We start from the raw sequence: 11,738 nt of genomic DNA on the forward strand, positions 1-11,738 counted from the left end.
CCCATTACCCCCATTGCAGCCCAGCGCCTCCCTGTTGCCCCCCAGCGCTCCCCGGTCGTCCCCCCCCCCCAGTGCTCCCAATCCCCCCCCCCAGTGTCCCCCAGTGCCACTTATGGGACCCCATCCCCAGAGCACCCCCGGGTCCCCTTCACCCCATGGCACTGAGCTCATGGACACGGCTTCAGGCAGCGTTTAATGACCTCGGGGGTCCCAAAGCAGGGGGATGAAGCTCAGGGTGGGGGGGTCCCACCGGGGGGGGGGTCCCATTGTCACCCCCAGAGCCGGGGCTCACCATGGGGGGGGGCATGGGAAGGAATCACATCCCCCCCCCCCGAGCTGCCCATTGGGGTGGGGTATAAAAGGGACAAGGGGGTGACCCCAGCCACCCCTTTGTGTCCCCATCCTGGAGGGGGGGGGTCAAGCAAAGCATGGGGGGGCTGGTGCCGTGCCACCAGCTAGCACCAAGAGGGGGCACTAGAATGGGGGGGGACACCCCAAATCTGCCCCGCCTACAGAGCACGGCAGCGGCGGGGTGGCAGTGGGTGTGTCCCCCCCCCCAAGGCTGTGTCACTGGTGGCCATGGGGAGGCCGCTGGTGGGGGGTCACGATGGGGTACGGGGGGCGGTGGCCACGGCCTCGCTTCTTCCGGGGGGGGGCAGCACCAGAGCCGGGCTCTGCCTCTGTGGGGGGAAAGGGAAGAGGTGTCAAAGGGACCCCCAAAAGCCACCCAAGGGGGGGGGTCCTGCCCCCCAAATGGGGGTCATTGTGCAGGGACCCCCACACTGGGATCGGGGAGACACACACAGGGATCCCCCCGCTGGCACCCGGCCCTGGCACCCCGAGGTGTGACCCTGCAAAGCACAGCTGGAGGGGGGGTGGGATGGGGGGCATCAGCTGCCCCCCCACTGGGTGAGCAGGCATGGGGGGCACTGGGCATGGGGTCCATGGGGGTCCCTCCGGCCAAAGGGGCTCCATGGGTGTCTGTCCCAGTCCAAGGGGAGCTCCATGGGTGTCTATCCCAATCCAAGGGGAGCTCCATGGGTGTCTATCCCAATCCAAGGGGAGCTCCATGGGTGTCTATCCCAATCCAAGGGAGCTCCATGGGTGTCTATCCCAATCCAAGGGGAGCTCCATGGGTGTCTATCCCAATCCAAGGGAGCTCCATGGGTGTCTATCCCAATCCAAGGGGAGCTCCATGGGTGTCTATCCCAGTCCAAGGGGAGCTCCATGGGTGTCTATCCCAATCCAAGGGAGCTCCATGGGTGTCTATCCCAGTCCAAGGGGAGCTCCATGGGTGTCTATCCCAATCCAAGGGAGCTCCATGGGTGTCTATCCCAATCCAAGGGGAGCTCCATGGGTGTCTATCCCAATCCAAGGGAGCTCCATGGGTGTCTATCCCAATCCAAGGGGAGCTCCATGGGTGTCTGTCCCAATCCAAGGGGAGCTCCATGGGTGTCTGTCCCAATCCAAGGGGGCCTCCACGGGTGTCCCTTGGTTTGAGAAGGGCTCCATGGTCACCCTTGGTCATTGGGAAGCTCCAGGGTTTCCATGACCCAAGGGGGTCTCCATGGTTGTTTCTCAATCCAAGAGGGTTGTCCATGGCTACATGTCCATGGTTTAATCCTCCAGGACTAAAGGATCCATTGGGGAGCTCCAAGGTTTCCTTTGGACCAAGAGGGTGTCCATGGTCTCCCTTGATCATTGGGGATCTCCAAGGTTTCCCTTGGACCAAAAGGATCTCCATGGGTTTCCCTTGGTTTGAGAAGGGCTCCATGGTCTCCCGTGATGGTTGGGGAGCTCCAGCGTTTCCTGGATCACAAGAGGGTCTCCATGGGCTCCCTTGGCCCTGGGGGACTCCAAGGATTCCCTTAGTCCAAGAGGGTCTCCATGGGTTTCCCTTGGCTTGAGAAGGGCTCCTTGATATCCCTTAACCCAAGAGGGTCTCCATGGTTGTTTCTCAATCCAAGAGGTTCTCCATGGTCTCCTTTGATCATTGAGGAGCTCCAGGGCTTCCCTTGGCTCAGAGGGTCTCCATGGGTCTCCCTTAGCTTGAGAAGGGCTCCATGCTTCCCTTTGGCCCAAGAGGGTCTCCCTTAGTCCATGGGGGTCTCCATGGGTTTCACTTGGTTTGAGAAGGGCTCCATGGTGTCCCTCAACCCAAGATGCTCTCCATGGTGTCCCTCAACCCAAGATGCTCTCCATGGTGTCCCTCAACCCAAGATGCTCTCCATGGTTATCCCTCAACCCAAGATGCTCTCCATGGTGTCCCTCAACCCAAGATGCTCTCCGTGGTTATCCCTCAACCCAAGATGCTCTCCATGGTGTCCCTCAATGCAAGATGTTCTCCATGGTTATCTCTCAATCCAAGATGCTCTCCGTGGTGTCCCTCAATGCAAGATGTTCTCCGTGGTTATCTCTCAACCCAAGATGCTCTCCATGGTTATTTCTCAACCCAAGAGTTTCTCCATGGCCACCCTTGGCCTGGGGGTGCCCCAAGGACCTCTCCATGCGCTGCAGCCCCTGTTGCTCCGTGCCCACAGCCATGGGGAGCCCCAGCTCATGCAGGAGGGAGGAGGAAGAGGTTACCTGGCCCGATGAAGGCTTCAGCAGGGTGCCCAGGGCCTCCAGCCGGGCCTGCTCCAAGGAGGATGGGAGCTACTGGCCTGGGGGAGAGTGAGAGAGCAGAGAGCAGCGGCGTTGGCAGCACAGGGTGATAGGGGTGACATAGGGTGACATGGGGTGACACAGGGTGACATAGGGTGACATAGGATGACGTGGGGTGACACAGCATGACAGGGTGACATGGGGTGACATGGGGTGACATAGGGTAACATAGGATGACGTGGGGTGACACAGCATGACAGGGTGACATGGGGTGACATGGGGTGACATAGGGTGACATAGGATGACGTGGGGTGACACAGCATGACAGGGTGACATGGGGTGACATGGGGTGACATAGGGTGACATAGGATGACGTGGGGTGACACAGCATGACAGGGTGACATGGGGTGACATGGGGTGACATGGGGTGACATAGGGTGACGTGGGGTGATGCAGCATGACATAGAGTGACATGGGGTGACAGGATGACAGAGGGTGACACAGAGTGACATAGGGCAACACAGGGTGACACAGGGTGACATAGGGTGACATAGGGCAACATAGGGTGACATGGGGTGACACAGGGCGACATAGGGTGACACAGGGTGACACAGGGTGACAAAGCAGAGCGCAGTGGCAGAGCATTGGGGTGCCATGGCCCAGGGTGCCAGGTCTCCAGTGTCCTCCTGCTCTCACAGGGGTGCTGGGGGCTGCCCCATCTCAATGGGTCCAGGTTGGGGGCCGGGGGTCCCTTGTGCTGCTGGGGACATGGTTGTCCCCTGCACGCGCAGGTCCCATTGGGATGCTTCATGTGCGCACGGAGCCCCATGGATGTGTCCCCAACCTGCCTTGGGGTGGGGGGGACACAAGTTTGACCCCAAGGGAGGCACTGTCCTGGGTGTCCCCATCCAAGGAGGGGTCCTTGGGTACCATTGCCCTATGGCCACGATGCCACCACGGTGTGGGTGATGACATCACGATGACATCACACCGCAGCCATGACATCAGCATGCCAGGGTGATGTCACGGGGCCAGCAGGGATGGGGTCACCCCGCGGCTGGGGCAGGTCCCCCCCACTCACCATAGAGCCCGATCATGGTCTCCAGGATTAGAACCCTCTCTGCCAAGATCTTGAGCGCCTCGCGGAGCTGGTGCAAGCCCTCCCCCTGCCAGAGCACAGGCACCGGCTCAGGGGGGCCGGACCCACACATGGCCCCGGGGACACCCCCCCGCTGTGGGGCACGGAGGGGACACGGGCGCCCCGCACTGCCCGGTACCAGCGGGGCAATGGGGAAGGGGTGGGGGGAATCCCACCAGGTCAGCACTGGGGTGATGCGGATGGGACACGGCACTGGGGACCCCGATGTCCCCATTGGGGTCCCGGGGGGGGGAGTAGGGCTGGGGTCCCGGGGCCCCCCCGTTCGTGCCCCCCATCACTCACCCAGGTGCCCCTGTCCCCCGGCTCGCCCCTGGGGCCTCTGTCACCCTGAAACACAGAGAGGAGGGGGCCTGGCAGTGGGGGGAAACGGGGGGGGGCAGCGGAAGGGGGGGGCCCGACCCAGCCCCGTACCTGTGCCCCGTCCTGGCCGCGGCTGCCGGGGGGGCCCTGGGGACCCTGCGGGGACAAGAGCCCGTCAGCATCCGGGGGGGGGGGGGCACAGACCACCCCCCCATGGGGATGCTCACAGAGACCCCCCCTTGTGCCACACTCACCCTGTCCCCCTTGTCCCCGGGGGGGCCGGGAGCCCCGGCTCTGCCCTGTGCAAGGACAAGGAGCCATCAGCCATGGGGTGGGGGGACGCGATGGGGCTGAGCCCACCCCTGTCCGTCCCTTTCCCCCCCCCCCCAAGCACTTACATCGGGTCCTGGGGGGCCGGGGGGCCCGATGGGACCGGGGGGGCCGGGGGGACCTGCAGGAGAGGAGGCACAGTTCAGGTTGGCCCTGGGAGGGTGCCCCACAGAGGGACACCCCCAAAGTGATGGGGTGGGGTTGGGGAGGATGCACGCACCCATTGGCCCCACTGGTCCAGGGGGTCCGGCGGGACCCACGATCCCCCCAGCAGCTTCAGTGACGGTGTTGGTCAGGAGCGGGTCCCCTGGGGGGAAATGGGGAGGGTCAGAATGGGGAGGAGACCCCATAAACCCCCAATCCCATCTCCATCCCATCCCAATCCCCATCCTTGTCCTCATTCCCATCTCCCTCCCCATCCGCATCCCATCCCTAACCAATCCCTGTCTTCATCCCCATCCTCATCCCCATCCCCATCTTCATCCCCATCCCATCCTCGTCTCTATCACCATCTTCCTCCCCATCCCATGCCCATCCTCATCCCCAACCCTATCCCCATCCTCATCCCCATTCCATCCCCATCTCCATCCCCATCCATATCTTCATCACTATCCCCATCCCCATTCCGTCCTTATACCCATCCTTATTCCCATCCCCATCCCCATCTTCATCTCCATCCCATCCCCATCCTCATCCCCAACCCTATCCCCATCCTCATCCCTATCCCATCCCCATCTCCATCCCCATCCCATTCATTCCTTACTGGGCTGGGTGCGGGGCACCGCCGGCCCCACAGGCACAGGGGGCCCAGGGGGGCCGGGGGGCCCGGGTGCCCCCTTCTCTCCAGGGTCCCCCCTGGCTCCATCCCTGCCGGGTGGTCCTGGGGGGCCGGGGGGGCCTGCAAGGAGGAACAGGAGGGTGAAGGCTGGGGGGGGCCCTGTTGAACCCCAATGCCTGGAGCTGAGCCCCAAAACTGCTGCAGGGACCCCCCCAAGATCTGCCCTGTTGGAGCCAGCACCAAGATGGACTCCCCCCCCCCGGGGGTCCCCCCTTACCTGGTGGCCCCATCGGCCCCTTCACCCCCGGAATTCCCGATGGTCCCCGTCCTCCTGCATCCCCCTTGGGGCCGGGGGGGCCCCGGGCGCCGGGTCTCCCTGCAGCCAACAGCACCCTTAGGGGAGCACCCGGGACCCCCCCTCTGTAGGTGCCTTCCCCAGCACCCCCCTGGAGAAAACATTGGTCCAAGGGGCACCCCAAGGGCTGGTGCCCCCACCCTGCCCCAAACCAAAGCACTGCGGGGGGGCAGCAACGCCCAAAGTCCTCCAACATCCAATGCCCCCACCCCTGAACTGTGGTCCCCATAGGGGATGGGATGGGGACGGGGGTGGGACTGGGACATGGGTGAGGATGAAGATGGGGTAGAGATGGAGATAGGAGGGGGATGCGGATGGGGACTGGGATGGGATGGGGATGGGAATGGGTTGGTGATGGGGATGGGATGGAGATGGAGATAGGATGGGGATGGAATGGGGATGGGGACTGGGATGGGATTGGGATAGAGATGGAGATGGGGGTGGGATGGGGATGAGGAAGGGGATGGGATGGGAATGGAGATGGAGATGGGGATGGGATGGGGATGAGGAAGGGGATGAGATGGGAAGGGGGACTGGGATGGGATGGGGATGGAGATGGAGATGGGGGTGGGATGGGGATGAGGAAGGAGATGGGATGGGAATGGGGATGGCATGGGGATGGAGATGGGGATGGGGATGGAAATGGGTATGGGGATGGAGATGGAGATAGGGATGGGATGGGGATGAAAATAGGATGAGGATGGGGATGGAGATGGGATTGGGATGGAGATGGGGATGGAGACGGGGATGGAGACGGGGATGGGATGGGATGGGGATGGGACACTGGAGTGGGACTGAGGGTCCCCCAGAGGGGTGTCCCCAGGGTGCCCCCCAAACATTAAAAGCACCCGGGTGCGTTTTCCAGGGCACTGGCACTGCCACCACCCCCTGCCACAGGGGGTGCCCTTGTCACCATGGGGGGGGCAGGATGTGGGGTTGGGGGGGGCAGCTCCTTCCTTACCATCATCCCCAGGGCTCCCGCGGGCGGCCGGGGACCCCCAGAGCTGCCCCATCTCTGCCCCCCTGCCCAGGGCGCTGCCTTTGGGTGTTGGGGTGGTGCTGGGGGGGTCGGACACCGAGAGCCGGGCCACCTGCAGGGACATGGGACAGCAGGATTGGGTGCTGTAGGTGACCCCCCCGGGGTGCTGCACCCATCGAAGGGGGGCACCATGACCCGGGGTGGGGGGGGGGGACAGGACCCCAGGTCGGTGGCACGGTGGTGGCTTTACCTGCGCCTCCAGCGAGGCGAGCCGGGCTGTCAGCTCCCCAACACGGCTGCAGTTCAGGCACCCTATGGGAGGCAAAGCGGGGGGCACCGCGGTGGGGTGGGGGGCACCAACCCCCCTTCACCCGTTTGGGTGCCGTGGGGCTGGACCCACCTGAGAAAGCCGTGGGGCGCAGGGGGGGGCGCCGTGGGGCAGTGCTGGGGTGGCCGGAGTCCCGCAGGGACAGGAAGGTGGGAGCCTCTGCTCAGAAAGGGGGGAGGGGGGGCAGGAAAAGGGGTTCAGAGCCCCAAACCCACACCCAACCCCCCCCCCCCCCCCCCAGTTCTGAGCCCATCCCCACAACACCCCAAGGCCCCAGTGCCACCACCATGCACAGGGATGGGCAGCGCCGCGCTAAGCTGGGCCAGATGTGGGGCACTCTGCCAAGCACACAGAGAGGAGGAGGAGGAGGAAGAGGAGGAGGAAGAGCCCCCCCACGTCCCCCTGTGCTGCTGCCACCCAGCTGGCTCCGGAGGTCCCAATGCCTGCTGCTGCCCCTATGGGATAGGGACCCCCAGCGAGGTCCAAGGAGGAGGGTGAGGATGGGGATGAAGAGCAGGCTGGGGGCCCCCTGCACAGGTGGCAGCGCCCATCCCACCAGATGGGACCTTTCCTGTTATTCCCAGTCAAGCCAAGCACTCCCCCCACCCCTGCATGTCCCCATCCAGCCTAATGTGTGGATACCCATCCACCAGCTGTGACCCACTGCTCCACAGGGATCTGCTGATCCCAACTCATCCACACACAGGGATGTCACCCACCCACCCAAGAACATCAAGCCAAGCTGTCTATCCACTTATCCATCCATCCATCTACCCACCGGAATATCCATCCATCCATCCACCCAAGTGTGGGAACATCCATCCACCCACCCAAAGAGCATCCATCTACCCACCCATGGGACCATCCATCCATCCATCCACAGGAATCCATCCATCCATCCACCCATCCACAGGAACATCCATCCATCCATCCACCCATCTATCCATCCATCCATCCATCCATCCATCCATCCATCCATCCACAGGAATATCCATCCATCCATCCATCCATCCATCCATCCATCCATCCATCCATCCATCCACAGGAATCCATCCATCCATCCATCCATCCATCCATACATCCATCCATCCATCCACAGGAACATCCATCCATCCATCCATCCATCCATCCATCCATCCATCCATCCACAGGAACATCCATCCATCCATCCATCCATCCATCCATCCATCCATCCATCCATCCACAGGAATCCATCCATCCATCCATCCATCCATCCATCCATCCATCCACAGGAACATCCATCCATCCATCCATCCACCCATCCATCCATCCTCCATCCATCCACAGGAACATCCATCCATCCACAGGAACATCCATCCATCCATCCATCCATCCTCCATCCACCCATCCATCCATCCACAGGAACATCCATCCACCCACAGGAACATCCATCCATCCATCCATCCATCCTCAGGAACATCCATCCATCCATCCATCCACCCATCCATCCATCCATCCATCCTCAGGAACATCCATCCATCCATCCATCCACCCATCCATCCATCCATCCATCCATCCATCCATCCATCCATCCATCCATCCATCCACAGGAACATCCATCCACCCACAGGAACATCCATCCATCCATCCATCCATCCATCCATCCACCCATCCATCCATCCATCCATCATCCATCCATCCATCCATCCATCCATCCATCCTCCATCCATCATCCATCCATCCATCATCCATCCATCCATCCATCCATCCATCCATCCATCCATCCATCCATCCATCCATCCATCCTCCATCCATCATCCATCCATCCATCATCCATCCATCCATCCATCCATCCTCCATCCATCATCCATCCATCCATCATCCATCCATCCATCCATCCATCCATCCATCCATCCATCATCCATCCATCCATCCATCCATCCATCCATCCATCCATCCATCCATCATCCTCCATCCATCCATCCCTCCACTCATGATCCACTTCTCCCAGCCCTGCCCAGCTCAGCAGCAATCTCAATGCCTTGGGGTACCACAGCCCCTGACTGACACCCCTTGCAAGCACCAGAAGCCCAGCACCGGGTCAGGATGAGCCCATTCCCACCTTCCTGGCAGTTGCTTCCGCTGTGCCCAGGGCAGCACCTCCACTCCAGTGCCGTCAGCGTCCTGTAGCTCACCCTGTAGATGGGCCGGACCATGGTGCGATAGCTGCTGGCACAGAGCAGGGCAGTGCTGTCACCGCATTGCAGGGTGATGGAGCCCTGCATCCCGGGTTGATGGAGTCCCCCATGCCAGGGTGATGGAGCCCTGCATTCCAGTGTGATGGAGCCCTGCATCCCGGGGTGATGGAGTCCCCCATGCCAGGGCAATGGAGCCCTGCATCCCAGGGTGATGGAACACCCCATGCCAGGGTGATGGAGCCCTGCGTCCTAGGATGATGGAGCACAGCATCCCAGGGTGCTGGGGGGGGGGGTCACAGCTCACCTGCCCCCGCTGCAGGCCAGGGGCCAGCGGCATCCCTGGAACACTCGCTGCAGGAAGGTGCCGTTCTGGACGTGGCACGACACTGTCCGTGTCACCGTGTACGAGCACCAGTTGCTGCAAGAGAGACCCCCAGTGCCACCAGCCCTGCCATGGGGCTGGCAGTGTCCCCCCACCCCATCCCAGGGGGTCTTACCCCTCAGACCCCCTCCTAACCCAGCTTTCGGGGTGCCCATGGGGAGCCCTGTCCCTGGCACGCCGGGAGGAGCTGAGGCCCCGCATTCCTGCAGCATTCCCACCCGGCACGGCTCTGGCCTGGAGCAGGGCCCGGAGCCCCCCCCGCACCCCCAGCCCACCCCTCCCCGCACAAAGGCTCCTTTCTTCGGGCTCCTCACGCCAGGCTCTGCCCGCCCAGCCTCAGTTTCCCCCTGCGGAGGGGGGGGGCACAGCAGGGTCCCCGTGTCCAAGGCTGCACCCTCGGCTCTGCAATTGGGGTCAAACCCCGAGGTTTTGGGGCCGCCGCAGCCCCTGCAGGCTCGGGGCGGGGGGGACACAATTGTCTGGGAGGTGCGGGGGGGCACAGCAGGGGGGCACAGGGCTTTCCGGCCGGGCACCGGCCCAAGCGGGACGGGAGCCAGCGCCACGACAGCGCCGAGCCCGCCGCGGCCGCTCCGCGCTCCTGCTGCCACCCGCGGGGTGCTGGGGGGCAGCGGCACCCCCAGCGCCCCCCAACCCACGGGGACACCCCCCAGCATTGCCCCCATGCGGCTCCCGGGGGATGGTCCCCATGCGGATGGCAACGGGATGTGGCCAAAGCTGCTGCAGGGTGAGGGTGCAGGAGCGGTGCCAGCGCTGGCTGTGCCGGGTGCCCGCGGGGATGGGATGGGATGGGGATGGAGAATGAGGAATGGGAATGGGGAAAAAGGAATGAGGAACAGGGAAAAGGGAAAGGGGAATAGGGAATTGGGAAAGGGGAGTGAAGAAACGGGAGTGGGGGAAACGGAATGGAGAATGGGGAATAGGGATTGGGGAAAGAGGATTGAAGATGGAGAATGAGGAATGGGGAAAGGGAAAAGGGGAATGAGGAATGGAGAATGGGGATGGGGGAATAGGGATGGGGAATGAGGATGGGGAATGGGAATGGATCCCAGACCGTTTCTCCTCCCTTCTGGCAGAGGGAGGACAGGAGCTGGCGGGCACCAGGCATTGGCATGCAGGGGCTGGCGTGGCCTCGCCTGACCTGGGCCACCACTCCTGCACCGAGTTGCCCCGGGCTCTGCAGACGCACACCCGGGCAGAGCCCGCCTTGGGGTTGGCTCCGAATCCAAGTCCACCCCTTCCCAAGAGCATCCTGCTGGCTTCGTGCCCCCCACTTGGACACGGAGGGCCCCAGCCATGCCTTAGCCCAAAGAGTGGGATGGGGGCTCCCTGGTGCCATCGGCACGGTGGTGGGCGCCGGGTCCCGGGCTGGGGTGTCCCGAGGGGACCCCGCAGGACAGTGCCAAGGCGCCGGGGGCTTCCTGGGCTTGGCCGGGAGGGGAAGGGGAAATGAGGCAGCTTCTGCCCGCCGCCGACCCGAGCGGAACCGGGAGGTCCCGGCAATCCGGTGCCGGAGACACGGCCAGAGCCAAAGATTTCCTGTAAACAACCCCCCCGGCACCCCCTGCGCTGCGCCGGGACAGGGCAGGGGGGGGACGGGGACCACGGCCCCCCAGAACGGGCAGTGGTGGCCCCCGCCACCCCCCGGACACGGGCAGGACCCCCACCACCAGCCCCAGAGCGCCCAGTACCCCCAGTAACCCCAGTTACCAGCCCTGGGTGCTTGGATAAGCGCAGCAGTGGTGCTGGCCCCGTAAGTCCTACTAGCCCCAGTAGTCCCCCAGTTAGTCCCAGTCAGTCCTGCTGCTTCCATATCCCTCAGAAAGCCCCGGTACGCCCCAGCCTTCCCAGCCCCGGTAGCCCCAGCAGCACGGACCGAGCAGTCCCTGCCCCGCGACACCCTGCACCCGGTGCCCCCCCCCGTACCAGACGCCGCGGTACCCGGTGCCCGATGCCCCCCGGTACCCATTGACCACATCCCCGCTGCCCTCAAAGCTCCCCCGTGCCTGCGCTCCGCCCCCGTGCCCAGACATCCCCCCCGGTGCCCCGGTGCCGGTACCTGCGGGCGGCGGGCGGCAGCACGGCCGGGCTCCAGGACCCGGCGGCGGGCGGCAGCAGCAGGCAGCAGCAGAGGCACAGGCAGAGCCGCAGGGGTGCAGGCAGCGGCGCAGGCAGCGGCAGGCAGCGGCGGCAGCGCCCCCGGGCACGTCCAGCCATTGCCGGCGCTGGCCGGGCACCGGCACCGGCACCGAGCGGCGGGAGGGGCAGCGGAGAGAGAGGAGGAGGAGGAGGAGGAGGAGGGATGATGAAGGAGGAGGAGGAGGGATGAAGGAGGAGGAGGGACCC

The 11,738-nt window shown here is 63.7% G+C and overlaps 1 protein-coding gene across 7 annotated transcripts; it reads right to left on the reverse strand.

Moving 5' to 3' along the window:
• Positions 1-174: 174 nt before the first annotated feature.
• EMID1 (EMI domain containing 1) lies at positions 175-11,738 on the reverse strand. Of its 7 annotated transcripts, XR_010615636.1 has the most exons (16): positions 11,452-11,732; positions 9,297-9,410; positions 8,917-9,023; positions 6,906-6,992; positions 6,756-6,817; positions 6,488-6,617; positions 5,449-5,547; positions 5,157-5,291; positions 4,614-4,700; positions 4,462-4,514; positions 4,318-4,362; positions 4,175-4,219; positions 4,046-4,090; positions 3,686-3,770; positions 2,587-2,663; positions 592-680 (listed from the first exon to the last, which is right to left on the reverse strand). XR_010615636.1 is itself a non-coding variant. In XM_065692767.1 (15 exons), the coding sequence occupies exons 1-15, from the start codon at positions 11,607-11,609 to the stop codon at positions 568-570; spliced, it is 1,365 nt and encodes a 454-aa protein (XP_065548839.1). In that variant the 5' UTR covers positions 11,610-11,732; the 3' UTR covers positions 175-567. The 7 variants fall into 7 exon arrangements, 6 of the variants coding, with proteins under 6 accessions (XP_065548839.1, XP_065548840.1, XP_065548844.1 ...); XM_065692767.1 differs by lacking the exon at positions 2,587-2,663 and having other exon boundaries at positions 175-680; XM_065692768.1 differs by lacking the exon at positions 2,587-2,663 and having other exon boundaries at positions 175-680; positions 8,917-9,020; positions 11,452-11,725.

The sequence above is a fragment of the Lathamus discolor genome, chromosome 12 (genome assembly GCF_037157495.1).
Source record: "Lathamus discolor isolate bLatDis1 chromosome 12, bLatDis1.hap1, whole genome shotgun sequence".
Classification (NCBI taxonomy): Eukaryota; Metazoa; Chordata; class Aves; order Psittaciformes; family Psittacidae; genus Lathamus; species Lathamus discolor.

Excerpts from the sequence above, each read along its gene's own strand:
- EMID1 (XM_065692767.1), bottom strand. The coding sequence starts at position 11,609 with ATGGCTGGACGTGCCCGGGGGCGCTGCCGCCGCTGCCTGCCGCTGCCT. Across the intron at positions 5,292-5,448 it reads GGGGCCGATGGGGCCACCAG|GCCCCCCCGGCCCCCCAGGA; the intron begins GTAAGGGGGGAC and ends TCCTCCTTGCAG. Across the intron at positions 4,363-4,461 it reads CCGGCCCCCCAGGACCCGAT|GGCAGAGCCGGGGCTCCCGG; the intron begins GTAAGTGCTTGG and ends GTCCTTGCACAG.